The sequence below is a fragment of the Micromys minutus genome (assembly GCF_963924665.1).
Source record: "Micromys minutus genome assembly, chromosome: 9".
NCBI lineage: Eukaryota > Metazoa > Chordata > Mammalia > Rodentia > Muridae > Micromys > Micromys minutus.
The window spans coordinates 7,397,348-7,412,329 of NC_137978.1; the positions used below are offsets into that span (position 1 = coordinate 7,397,348).

Here is a 14,982-nt window from a genome sequence, read left to right on the forward strand (position 1 = left end):
CACTCTCTCCCTTACTGTCCCTTAATCTCCACATTGTCTCCCTGAATGAACACTAAGATTTTACTTAATTTTATTTTCTCTATTCTATTTCTACAGTCTAGTTGTTTTCCCTTCCTGTTCTGCCCTCTGACAGTTCGATGTTCCCATCCTGACAGCAGTGCCGTACCCTGCCAGGCCTCTCCCTTCCCTGGGCCTTCAAGTCTCTTTAGGGTGAGGTTCACCTTCTCTCCCTGAGGCCAGACCAGGCCGTCCTCTGCTGTGTATATCGGGTGACCTTGGACCCCTCGGCTAGTGTATGGTTGGTGGCTCAAAGTGTGTCTCTGAGTGTGATCTGTGTGACTATATGCATGCTTGCCTCTCTGTGTGTGTGTGTGTGTGTGTGTGTGTGTGTGTGTGTGTATGTAGGGGCGAAATTGATTTCAGGAATCTTTCTTGATAGCGCTCTACAATCTCACTGAGGCAGGGTCATCAACTGAACAATGAGCTAGTCTAGTTAGCTAGCATGCTCTAGGGATCCTGTCTCTGCCAACCGAATGCTGGAGTTACAGGAAGATCACGAAACCCAACTATGAATTACATGGGCGTTGGAGATCTGAACCTCAGTCTTCATGCTTGCATGACAAACCCATGGAGCCATTGGCCCTAAATAAACAGGTTTGCTCCAAACTGACTCACCCAGAAATACTTCCCTGCAGGGGAGTCAAGAATCTCACTCTTACCTGAGTGGTATTTTCTGAAAGAAGTCAGAATAATAGCTGTGTCTTACTCCAATATGAAACTCTTTAGAAATAGTAATCTGTTCTGAATTAACTACATTGTTATGAAAAATACTGACGTGAAAAATACTCTGAGAAAAGCAGCTTAAAGGAGAGGGATTTATTCTGGCTGACAGCATCCATTCTATGGGGCAGGTACGGAGGCAGGAGCAGGAAGTTTTCCCACTCAGAAGCAAGTGGGCTCTACCGCCTCAAAGACCCACCCCAGTGACCCACGTCTTCCGGAGAGGGTCTACTTTTAAGACAAGGTCTCTCCCTTTAGCCTTGGCTGTCCATAAACACTTTGTAAAACAGACTGAACTAAAACTCTGAGATCCGCCTGCCTCTGCCTCCCAAGTGCTGGAATTAAAAGCATCTGCTACCAGGCCCAGATGAGGCCCCACTTCTTAAAGGTTCTGCAACCTTTCCAAATCATGCCACTCACTGGAGCCCATTTGTTCAAATAAGTGAACCTATGGGGGGCACTTCACATTCAAACTATACCCCCCAAATTTAATCCAAAATTATGGAAGACCCCAGTGTGAGTCAGAGAAGTTTGCTGATGCTGCCCACTCCTGGTCCAGTGCGCGTGCTCACAGGATGGGAGCTGACAGTTCACTTAACGCTCCAAGGTTGCTGTGAGCTGACTGAAGATGGATGTAAAAACTCAGCCAGGGCAGGAAAGAAGGCTCAGGGGTCCATCCACCTGTGACAGTGTCAGGAAATAGCCAGTGAAGTCACATAGCTAAGGTCACAAGGTTGTGGCAACCAGGACCCTGTACTCACTCAGTGACCACATCCCCTGGGAGCTTTTTAGGCCCAAAACAGATTATTTTAAGGAGCACAAAATGGGATGACTTTCCCTGGTGTGTGTGAAGGTCATATTTAGGACCTGCTCATAATAGTTATTTATGCCAGCTTGGATCAACTATCTTAAGAGAGCTTTTAGATATTAAAGCTCAAATACAGCTGTTTGTTGAGATGGGCTCTCACTTTACAGTCCTTGCTGGCCTGGAACTCACTTTGTAGACCAGGTTGGCCTTGACCCCATAAAGATCTGCCTACCTCTGCCTCCTGAGTGCTGAGATTCAAAGCATGTGCCAAGACAGCTGGCCAAACATGTAATAGGTTCAAATCTAAAGTGACAAAGCTGTTATGCTGTCGTACTTTCAAAGTCATTGTCACAGTAAAAAACAAAACAAAATGGAAACAACACAAAACAAAGCAACCTGGCCAATCAATTCTGCATGACTAGATATTAGGTATCACTCTATCAAAATATCATGCAGAAACCATAATCTTATTTCAGTTTTGACATCCTTTGCTCTTTCTATGGCTCAGATACTCTTTCTATGCCAGGAGGTTTTATTAATGAAGTTCCTTAGGACAAAGTCATTTCATTCAAAAGTTCTTGATAAATCCACCTGGGTGCCGTGCTGTGGATAACGTAAGTTTCTGAGTGGAAAGGAAGAGAACATATCCCATGGATACATAAAACCTGGTAAGTTACTCACTAGCTTCCAGGCCACATTCCAAATTCATACCTAAGCTTTCCAAAATAGTTCAACTAACCTTTGCTGGCAGGGGGCAGAGAGAGCGAGGGGCAGTGGGGACAGCTGGGGAAGAGGACTGCACAAAGCAGTGAGGAGCACCTGGCTCAATCCCTTCCCGTCTGTGGGGTTTTCACATGAAAACAATATCACGAGACTAGATCTGAACTTACCCTAGATTTATGTCTCTATCCATCTATAGCAGGAGGCGCTCACGCCTTTTCTTTTCCGCTGTGCACAGGACAGGATTCAGGGTAGGCTCTCCCGCAGGTGCCTGGTCAAAGAGAGCACCTCACACTTCCGCAGCTCCACAGAGCAGCCTCCTTCTGTGCCTTCCACTGGTCCTCCTGCTTCTGCTTTAAGCTGACACATCATTCAGACTCCCTGCACAGCACCATTTGCCCTGTCTTCCCACACTCGCTGTAGGGAAGGTTCTAAATAAATCCTGTATTCATCCCACAGCAACACGTCCCCACACCCAACTCCCCAGCCTGCACATTTTCTCAGCCTAATTGCTCTGGGAAAGCCAGTGTTCTAGAGTAAGCCTCCTTCTGTGTACATGGTAATTATATGCTAATGCCTTTTGAAATGAATTCAGTAGCCCCACATTAGAATCAAAAGGCAGGGTAAAGGAGCTGAGGTCTAATCACACTGTCTAGTGGGAGCTTAACAGAAAATTTCTTTTCCCCAGGGAACTCACTGACTATTCTACTACAAAAATGTAGTTGCTCACCAACTGTGCTGCGGGGCCCATAGGCTCCAAAGCTGTTGCATGTATGGCTCTGGGAGAGAAGCAGACGTTCTGACTTAAAGGGGGACAGGATACGTTTTTGATAATTCTTTCACTTCGTAGCTCAACTTCAGAGCATTAAGTGAATCAACTACAAATCACAGGAGGCAACAGAGAAACGTGACAGTCATGACGCAGCAGAACTGAAAATGAGTGAGACGCACACCTGTGCCCGACTCAGGGTTGAGGCCATAAACGTACTTTTGCATATTTGGGGTGGGAGTTAGCGAATACCCAGGGTTTGCTCCAGTTCTTAAATGGCCATTCGCACAGTGCAGTGTCCCGGCCTCTAATGCTCTGCAGTGCCTATGGTCCTGCGGGCTTCTGGCTTTCCTGATATACATCATTAAATTGATTTCCTATTCTCAGCAAGCACATTCTAACTCTCACATATTAAATAGAAATTACTTCATTTTTTTTTTCATGAGCTATAAAAAGAAACCAGGAAATATTTTCTGACAGGAATTTATTTTTTTGTCATCCTTGACCCAAACTCAAACTGTTACCAGAGAAGATGGACTACAAGCACACAGGGTCTGGATGTTTGCTGAGGCGCCACATGAGACTATTTAAGGAGTAAGTACTGTTGTTCTGAGATGACTTCAGGGATACTAGTGTCGATATAAACAAACTAGAAAGACAGAAATACACAAAAATGAGAGTTTGGTCCTGTCAGCTAAAGCATGCCAGAGACATCGCAATACCTAGCCTATCATTTCTGCCACTAACTTCCCCAAAGTTAGGGCTGCCTGAGGTTGATGCTGTCTAACCACTGCACTGCCGAACACGGCACGGCTAGCTCTGTAAGAGCTAGTGCACGGAGTGTCTGCTACGGGGCAGCCTGACTTTAGGGTCTGACACAAGCTATGCCAACTGTGAATCTGAAGAAGCTGTGAGCAAATCAGAGATATTCAATAACAAAACAGTGACAGAGCCACAGTGAGAAGTCACATGCGCAATCGGTGGATCCCACAATGATCAAGACAAAAGGAAGTTCATCAGTTCAGGGAGAGCCTGTAAAAACAAACATGGGTACCTTGGACTTATTTTTATGTGTTTTAGGAAGGTATTTGCTAAAAGGGTTGAAAAATCTGAGGTTGAAGAGAAATGGCATGTTGACAATGAAATCTGTGTCCCAACATCTCTGGGAGGTGAGAGGGAGCTGACAGGGTCCGTTGGAGCCTGCCTGGTTCCTGCACACACACACTGGATCATGTGGCAAGAGGACCAGACTCAGATGGCTAGAGGAAGGAAGAGGAGACGCACAGGCAATTGGTACTATTCTTTTCTGCCGGAACTGGGCAAACACCTGAGGTTTCTATGCATGAAGGAGACGATAGATCAATTAGCAGTTAACTCTTTACTATGCTACGTTATGATGACACCATGAAACACTCAGATCTGGTCTCTATCCTTCGTGTCTGGCCTAGAGGCAATCCTGTAATTTCCTAGTTGATCGGTGTGCTAGGTTCTTCTATAGTTGAACATGTGGTCTCTGACTCCCAATCATGAGTGTTGTTCAAACAAGGGATAGAATCAAGGATCTTGAGCATGCTCACAAGTACTCTATAACTGAACTACACCTGCGCTCTAATGAGTTACTCTTCTTTTTAGTTTATGTGTACAAATGTTTTACCTACATGCATGTCTTCATACCATGCAAATGCCTGGTGCCCATGAGGCTGGAAGAAGATGTCAGAGTTACAGTTATGAGGCACCATGTTTGTGCTAGGAAATCAAATGTGGAAGAGCAGCTCAGCAGCCAGTGTTCCTAACTACTGAGCCATCATCCCAGCCCTATGAACATAGGCTATCATCCATCCAAGAACTACAGGTTGCTTAGGAAACCCTCTCGTTTATCTGGGGTCAGCTCGCGTTGCACTGACTATATGGAAGATGAAAAACTGTTGATCTCTTGCTCGAACTATGCTGAACACCGTCAGTTGTCAAAAGCATTGGGGCAAAAAAGTACAGTAGGCCTTCCAAGGTGACAAACCATTTGTTACCAGTGTCTAATGAGAGGCAGACTGAGGAATACAGCACAGCGCTCCTTCGAGGCCAGATCCTTAGGCTCTTCCACCTTGAATCAGAATAACACAGAAGGCTACAACTAGAATCAACAAGTTCCCACGTACCGAAGCATTTCTATCCACGGTGCAGGAGGGAATCTGGGTCTAAACACAGCCAGTACACAGAGTGGCTTTGATACACAAGATTTCACTGTCGATAGGAACATCATAACCAGGACTCTCTGGGATCTAAACAATGGGGTACAATGGTGGTCCCCTTCAAAACTATGTCAAAATTAAAGTCCTTTTATTAAGAAGGAAAATATGGGTCATTTGAGACTTTCAGCAGGGAATTACTGTTCTGTTCTCATGAATCCTTTATCCATACATGGAACTGTCGAATAAAAGCCTTTCTCAAAACTCTAAAATTTAGTGTGGCTTGGTCTGTCAAGCACTCCCCATCTTTCACTATGTGAAGCCCTGAGCCACCTCTGGAAACTATCAACAAGGTCACCATGAGATGTGGTTATTTGATGGTGGGAGGTGGTAGCAAATAAGGAGGAGGCAGAGAAAGAATATCTTTTTTTTCTCCATAACTTAGCATATTGTGGTTCATCTATAGCAATAACAAACAGTTAAAGCACTGAGCAAGGGAACAGATATTTAAGTACAGTGGTAGAGCATTTGTCTAGCATGTTTGGGGTCCTAGGGTAGATCTTCAGTCTAGACACACATACACACACACACACACACACACACACACACACACACACACACACACACAACTTACTCACTCACTCACACACATTTATTTGCAGTCTCAGAGACAAAGACAGTAGAGAGAGGGAGATGGATGGATGGATGGATGGATGGATGGATGGATGGATGGATGGATGGATGGAAAGAGATATATATATATGTGTGTGTGTGTGTGTGTGTGTGTGTGTGTGTATGGATGGATGGATAGATAGATAGATAGACAGACAGACAGACAGACAGACAGACCAGGAGGGAAGGAGAAAGGAAGAAAGGGAGATCACAGAGTTCATTAAAGAATCACAGGGAACATGGTGACATTAGTGCCCACAGCATGACTCTAAGAGACTGCCAAGCCTAAGTTCTCTTCTTGTTGAACATCTTTATTTATTTTTTACACACAGGAATGTTTTTGCTTGAATATATAGATACGAACTGCATATGTGCCTGGTGCATGTGGAGGTCAGAAGAGGCTATCAGATCTTCTGGAACCGTGGGTGCTAGAAACAGAACCCAGGTTCTCAACAAGAATAGCAAATGCTCCAAGCCCCAAGCTTGAGTTCTTACCCAAGTTTAGACACTCAATTCTATAGTAATAAAGGATTTACAATGCAGTTTTCTTATGCATAAAATGAGAGAAATAATTTCCATCTAAGGTTCCTAAGAACCCCAAAGACAAATGAGTGCCACATACAGACACAGTAGGAACAACTCGCTGAGCTAAGCTCCTGTTCCCACCACATTCACCTTCACCTCTTCAGTCTCAAGGGACATTTCTAAACAGGAGCTAAAGGAAATAAGCTTGAAGCATGGGTTATAATAATTAATGCATCCTGTCAATGTTACCTTTATTTACTTAATAATTATCCTAGTGTGGGCTCTAGTTGTGACACTGAATTACAGGACAAGCAAAGAAAGGCATTCCCAGGTGTTTTAGGAGTTGGGTGGACAGAAGCTCAGGGCCTCTGGAGAACAGGGAGATGCTAATGTCTGTGCTCACTGGCTGCAGGTGTATAAGGCATGTTCGGTATAGAGTCTGAAGGGGAGACCACCCACACAAGCTCAGGGGTTCCTGTTTCATAGAGACAGTGTCATACCCAGAGCCCTGTAATGGCCTCCTCTGAAAGCCACATGGTGGGTCTGGGTTTCCAAGAGGCCTTAACAGTGGGTGCACACAAGCCAGAAGTCAGAAGGCATATCCCCAGGGCAGGAGAAGAGCTGACTGTGTCTGGAACTAGGTCTGCACTCTCTGTTACTCATCACTTAAAAGGATTTCTGTACTTTTTTAGAAAATCTCTTTTCTCTAAACTGGAAGCTATTAGGATGAAAATATTTATGCCCCTCTGTCCTAATGGACAGTTGAAAAACAAGCTGAATGAATGAAGAAAATGAATATTAAACTTCAATAAACTCAAATCAATGCCCCAAATTTACGTTTAGGAAAACAGAAGAACCTTGCAGATGACGGTGAGACCATCGAGAGTGACATCTGAGGGCCACTGTACCCCCTGCCCTTTAACTAGGAAAGCTGTGTCTGTAACACGTCACCAGTGTGACTGACATTAGCTATTCTCAATAAGAACTCCACACTTAGTATCTCGGTTTACTTTGTTTTCCTTTGACAGGGCCTCACATAGCCAATAGCTCATTATGTAGCAGAAGCTGGTCTTGAACTTCTGATCCATTTGCCTGCCTCTACCTTCCAAGCCTGGGATTACAGCTGGTGACACCATGCCCACCCACCTACAGGTTTGTTAGTTCCCACACGTTCATAAACACCCAAAGCTTCCTGTATGGACCCTCAATCCCTCGTCTGCACCAACGGACAAACGGAGAGCAGTTCTCACCTCCAGCAGCTCATCGCCGACCTGCATCCGTCCGTCTGCAGCAGCAGGTCCTTCTGGATTGATGCCCACCACAAATATGCTCATTCGTGCCCTGTCCTTGTTGCCAGCCAGACTGAGCCCCAGCCCATTCTTGTCCTTCTCCAGTTCGATGATGTATAGTTCTCCAGGCAGGTCTGCATACCTTTGTCTGATCTTTTCTGTGTTAAAGATAAAAAGGAAACAGAGCATGAAGCACCAGTGAAGCATTTGGTTTTAGAGGTAAAATACTGAACTCATGAGAGTAGAAATAACTGGTCAGAAAAAAATCAACAATTTATTATACTTAAAATATAGTTATATAAAACTGTAAGTTTGTGAGACTAGGAATTGAACTCAAGGGTGTGTGTGTGTGTGACTGGCAAGAACATTTTTCCACTTGCTGGCAGCTCATTCCTTAAAATGTACTCTTAAAAATATAGATACAGCATAAATTAAGATAGGATAAATGAGTAGAAGGAGGGAAAATTAAGGATGCCTGTTTAGCTGTGAGATCTACAAGTGACCCACACTGTCCACACAGCCATCACCCAGGGCAACGATTCATCTCCTTCACTATGTTGACGGTCTTAATAGTCATGGTTGACATGTGTTCAACATCCATCTTTCCATCTTCTACTTCACCGTCTGTGCTCGCTAGCTTTTTATTTTTTTTAAATCGACATGACATAATGTGGCACCCCCCACCCCCCAGGAAGAGGGACGCTTAACTGAGAAAATGGCCCCGTGAGACAGACTTACAGGCAAGTGTGTGGTGCGTTTTCTCAATTGACGTTCGAGGGCCAGCCCAGGTGTGTGATGCCAGTCCCAGCCAGGTGATCTCGGGTTATGTAAGAGAGCAAGCTAGGAAGCCCTGCCACCTCTATGCTATGGTAAACCACCAGCACCGCTCCTGTGCTGGATCCGCACAACAAAGCCACACTAGTGCACCAGTAGAGAGATAAAGGCTTGGGCTGGTCTCGCATCTCACACGGTACCAGCTCAGAAAGTACACCACAGAACTGGAAAGCGAGAATAAGCGAGGGCAGGTTTGTTACAAGGGAATGGCTACAGATCACTGGGCCATGAAGGACATGCTGGAGGATGGAAGGAAGCGTTCCTATGACAAAGCTAGGTATGATAGGAGCTGCTTTAGGATGCAGGAAGCTGAGGCAGGGGGATCTCCACTTCATGCCAGCCTAAGCCACACATCAAGGTCCCGTTTTAAAAAATAAAAGAAGAAAACATAAATAAATTTAAAAAAATCCAAAGATGTATAATATATACGCTTATTCTAGCTTTAGGGCTGAGGTGGTAGCTATTGAACCCGAGAGTCAGTCGTTGATGAGGCTGGATGGGCAATAATCTCAAGGGCTCCTCTTATCTCTGACCCAGTGCTGGGGTTTCAGGCCTACTTCTGGGCTGGAGACCCCAACTCTGGTCCTCCTGCTTCCAGCAACTTGACCTACTGATCGCCCCTCACACACCCCAGTCTAAATGCCATATCGTTTTCAAGGGTTGTATGATTTTATTTGGCTTCTGCTCTTCACTGAAGCAGGATTTCACATGGACTGGGCAGGGTTTGCTGTACAAGATGCTGGAAGACACAGAACAACCCCCAAGACGTTGGACATTTTTTACAATGTCAGGCATCTGAAAACTAAGTGTAATTGAGCCACATCTTCTTTTCCTAGTGCATGTTTACTGCACTAGCAAATCACTACTCACTGCAATTAATTACTTTGTACAGTCATGTGCAGAGATTTAGAAGGTTTTCACTGTCCATGATAGGTTTGGATAGTGAAATAAGAATATATTCTAATTAGACCACAGTCCACTGCTGCTGCATAAATAGTAGCAAAATGAAAGCATGGCAGCTGTCTTTCACTTGAACTCTATTAATGTCAGGTTTTCCTGTTGTACACGGCTACACACGTGTGCATTCAAATTCCATACGCTTTACAGGTTGACTCATTATGAAACATATAGAGATGTACAGTAAGAAAATCAACATAAAATCATGTTACTGTGCATTTTACAACAGCAGCAGCAACAATGACAAAAATACTCAATCTTAAAGAAAAAAAAAGTAGATACAATTGCTTAGCTGTATAGGTCAGTAATGACAAGGACTTTCCTTTGATAAACCACTGTGGTATCCAATGGGTGAAACTAACTGTGCTAAGCCTAGGCACTCTGGATGAACAATGAATGTACTCTTAAAGACCTGGGGTGCAGTAGACAGAGTTAAGTTTAAATGCCTGCTGAGTCACTGTGTCTGTCATTTCTGGATTGGTTTATATGCCAAACCTATCTGTAAAAAGTAAGGTTTCCTTAAGAGCATATATTCCCTAAAATAAGCTCAAATACAGGTGTCCAAATAATGAAGAGGGAAGAGAAACTCATAATCTTATTTTCAATACTTAGTTAATGATGTCTAAAATTAATTTTGAATTGATGACAAAGCTGTTATTTTCTTCTTAATTTTGTCTGCCACAAGGAAACTGCCATTTGAAAGTAATTACCATTTCTCTCACAAAAACATTAAGAAGAAACAAAAAACAGAAACACTCAATCTTCACTGGGAGTCCTAATAAAGGGGGAATAACCATCCTCTACTGTCCAGGTTGCTTCTCTGAGTTATTGTCAGTGAGAAGACCGAGCACAGCTCCTCAAGAGGTGCAAAGGACCACTGCAGGACCAGTGATGCCTGTGGAAATGAAACACAGAGAGCTTGAAAACTGAACGGTCGAGTTGCTTTAGTTAGGAACAGCAAAAAAGCTCTAAGAATGTGTAGGGATTGCTTCAGCATATTAGAGAATTTAAAGATGGGATAGCCAAACATCATTAAAAGTGGTAAATCTTTCATGTTTTCTAAAACATATACATACTAAGCCTTACTGTGAATCTAATGGACCTCAAAACTCAGTTCTCATATTAATTACATTGGGTTTAAAATGTAGACTTATGGACAGGATCCTTCAAGTCTCCATCTGCGCCATGGAGTTAAGGTTGTCCCACTGTCCTCTGTACCCAAATCCTGCCCTGAGAGAGCTGGTCTCCCAGTACTGCTGTCATTCCTAAACTCACAGGTGAGACTACCACTTTTGCTCCAAGAACTGGCCAAAAAGAGACCCACAAGGAGACCCCAGGGCACATGAATTGCAGAGTAGCCAGAAACAACAGCCAGAACATAATACATAAGGAGGACCCAACATTTTGCTGCATACAAGAAACACACCTCAGTGACAAAGATAGACACTACCTCAGAGTAAAAGGCTGGGAAAAAAACTTTCCAAGCAAATAGTCCCAAGAAACAAGCTGGAGTAGGCATCATAATATCAAATAAAACTGACTTTCAACCAAAAGTTATCAGAAAAGATAAAGAAGGACACTTTATACTCCTCAAAGAAAAAACCCGCCAAGATGACATTTCAATTCTGAATATCTATGTCCCAAGTGCAGGAGCATCCAATCAGATAACTACACACTAAGTCTAGTCTTCAATAACAACAAAAACAACAGAAAGCCCACATACATATGGAAGCTGAACAACATTCTAGTCAATGATAACTTGGTCAAAAAAATAAAGAAATTAAATACTTTTAGAATTAAACAAAAATGAAGGTACAATATTCCCAAAATTATGGGACATATGAAAGCAGTGCTGAGAGGAAAACTCATAGCTCTGAATACTTATAAAAAGAAACAGGAGAGAGCATACACTAGCAGCTTGACAGCACAACTGAAAGCTCTAGAACAAACAGAAGAAAATACACCCAAGAGGAGTAGATGGCAGGAAATAATCAAACTCAGAGTTGAAATCAACCAAGTAGAAACAAAAAGAAATATACAAAGAATCAACATAACCAGGAGTTGGTGCTTTGAGAAAATCAACAAGATAGATAAACCCTTAACCAAACTAACTAGAGGGTACAGAGTATCCTAATAAACAAAATCAGAAATGAAAGGTGAGAGATAACAACAGAAACCAAGTAAAGTCAAAAGAATCATCAGATCCTACCACAAAAGCCTATACTCAACAAAACTGGAAAATCTGGATGAAATGAACAATTTTCTAGACGGATACCAGCTACCAAAGTTAAATCAGGACAAACCACCTGAAAAGTCCCATACCCCTAAAGAAATTGAAGCAGTCATTAAAAGCCCTCACCAACCAAAAAGCGCAGGACCAGATGGGTTTAGTGCAGAATTGTACCAGATTTTCAAAGAAGACCTAATCCAATACTTTTCAAAGTATTCCGCATAATAGAAACAGAAGGAACAATACCCAATTTATTCTATGAAGCCACAATTACCCTAATACCTAAACCAAGAAAGAAAAAGAACTTCAGACCAATTTTCCTTATAAATATCTATGCAAAAATATTCAATAAAATTCTCAAAAACTGAATCGAAAAATGCACCAAAACAATCATTTATTGAGATCAAGTAGGCTCCATTCCAGGAATACAGGGATGGTTCAATATATGGAAATCCATCAACATAATCCACTATATAAACAAACTCAAAGAAAAAAAAAACCCACATGATCATTTCTTTAAATGGTAAGAAAGCATTTGACAAAATTTAACATCTCTTCATGGTAAAAGTCTTGGAAAGATCAGGAATTCAAGGCCCATACCTAAAGATAGTAAAAGCAATATATAGCAAACCAGTAGCCAACATCAAACTAAATGGAAAGAAACTTGAAGCAGTCCCACCAAAATTAGGGATTAGACAAGGTTACTCACCCTCCCCCTACCTATTCAAAATAGAACTGAAAGTCCTGGCCAGAGAAATTAGACAACAAAAGGAGGTCAAAGGGATACAAATTGGAAAGGAAGAAGTAAAAATAATCACTATTTGCAGATGATATGATAGTATACTTAAGTGACCCCAAAAATTCCAGAGAACTACTAAATCTGATAAACAACTTTAGTTTAGCTCAAACAAATCAGCAGCCTTCTACTCAAAGGATAAACAGGCTAAGAAAAAAATTAGAAAAACGACACCTGTCACAAGTCATAAATAATATATAATACCTTGCTATAATTCTAACCAAACAAGTGACAGATCTGTATGACAGGAACTTCAAGTCCCCCCCCCAGAAAAATAAATAAATAAAAGAAGATCTCAGAAGATAAAAGACTCTCCCATGGTTATGGATTGGGAGGATTAATGTAGTAAAAATGACTATCTTTTTGAAAGCAATCTACAGATTCAATGCAATCCCCATCAAAATTACCACTCAAAGAACAATTTGCAAATTTGTTTGGAATAACAAAAAAAAAAAAAAAAACAGGATAGCAAAAAATATTCTCAACAATAATGCTTATGCTCTTAAGATCAACAATTGACAAATGGGTCCTCATAAAATTGAAAAGCTTCTCTAAGGCACTGTCAATAGGACAAAATGACAACCAACAAATTGGGAAAAGATCTTTTACCAATCCTACATCTGATAGAGGGCTAATATACAATATATACAAAGAACTAAAGATGTTATACTTCAGAGAACCAAATATACCTATTTTTAAAATGGGGTAAAAACAAAATCCTCAACTGAGGAATATTAAATGGCGAGAAGCACCTAAAGAAATGTTCAACATCCCTAGTCATCAGGGAAATGCAAATCAAATCAACCCTGAGATTCCACTTCACACCAGTCAGAATGGCTAAGATCAAAAACTCAGGTGACAGCAGATGCTGGTGAGGATGTGGAGAAAGAGGAGCACTCCTCCACTGTTGGTAGGGTTGCAAGCTGGTACAACCACTCTGGAAATTCAGAGTTGGTGGTTTCTCAGAAAACTGGACATAATGTTACCTAAGGACCCAGCTATAATACTCCTGGGCATATACCCAAAAGAAGCTCCAACATCTTACAAAGACACATGCTCCACCATGTTCATAGCAACCTCATTTATAATAGCCAGAAGCTGGAAAGAACCCAGATGTCCTTCAACAGAAAAATGGATACAGAAAATGTGGTACATTTACACAATGAAGTACTACTCAGCTATTAAAAACAATAACTTCATGAAATTCTTAGACAAATGGATGGAACTAGAAAATATCATCCTGAGTGAGGTAACCCAGTCACAAAAGAACAGACATGGAATGCACTCACTGATAAGTGGATATTAGCCCAAAAGCTAGGATTACCCAAGATACAATTCACAGACCAAATAAAGCTCAAGAAGAAGGAAAAACAAAATGTGGATGCTTCAGTTCTTCTTAGAAGGGGAAACAAAATATTTACTAGAGGTGGAGGTTTGGAGGGACTTGGGAGGAAGAAAATGGAAGGAAGGAGAAAGGGGGGGCAGGGGTAGGTATGGAAGAAGATCGGGATGATATACAGAGGGTCAGGAATTTGAACAGAGGTGTATAGCAATGGGAAATAGGGAACTGGGGGTAGCCACTGCAAGTCCCACATGCCAGGAAAGCCAGAGGCAACCAGGATCCAACAGGGATGAGGTTAGCTGAAATGCCCAACAAAGGGGAGGGAGAACCTGTAGAGATAATATCCAGAGGTTAGGCAAGGCCCCCAGTTGGGGCCACCCACTAATCTACAACTCAGAATGATTCCTGTCTAAAGGAAATATGGGAACAAAGACTGAAGGAAAGGCCATCTAAAGACTGTCCCACCTGGGGATCCATCACATACACAGACTATTGTGGATGATAAGAAGTACATGCTGACAGGAGCCTGATATAGCTGTCTCCTCAGAGGCTCTGCCTGAACCATACTGATACAGATGAGGATGCTCTCAGCCAACCATTGGACTGAGCATAGGGTCCCCAATGGAGGAGTTAGAGAAAATACTGAAGGAGCAGAAGGGGTTTGCAATCCCATAGGAAGAACAATATCAACTAGCCAGATCACTCTAGAGCATCCAGGGACTAACCCACCAACCAAAAAGGACACAAGGAGAGACCCATGGCTTTAGCCACATATGTTGCAGAGGATGGCATTGTCTGGTATCAATAGGGGGAGAGGCCCTTGGTTCTGTGAAGGCTCATATCCCTAGTATAGGGGAATGCCAGGGTGGTGAGAAAGGAGTGGGTGGATGGGAAGGGAGCACCCTCATAGAAGCTAGGGGAGGGGGATGTGATAGGGGGTTCCAGAGTGCAAACCGGGAGAGGGGATAACATTTGAAATGTGAATACGTAAAATATCCAATAAAATTGTAGATTTATTATCCTTACTTTGTGATGGTAGAAGGTTAATTTTCCCAGCCTGAGTTTTTAATACCACAG

At 42.5% G+C, this 14,982-nt stretch overlaps 1 protein-coding gene across 2 annotated transcripts in view; it reads right to left on the bottom strand.

Moving 5' to 3' along the window:
• Positions 1–14,982, bottom strand: part of PATJ (PATJ crumbs cell polarity complex component) — a 290,169-nt gene that overhangs the window by 118,951 nt on the left and 156,236 nt on the right. For both annotated transcript variants that reach the window (XM_080921989.1, XM_080921990.1), the window contains one exon: positions 7,708–7,904. In XM_080921989.1, coding sequence (XP_080778115.1) covers positions 7,708–7,904 — 197 coding nt within the window. The remainder of the gene's footprint in view (positions 1–7,707; positions 7,905–14,982) is intronic.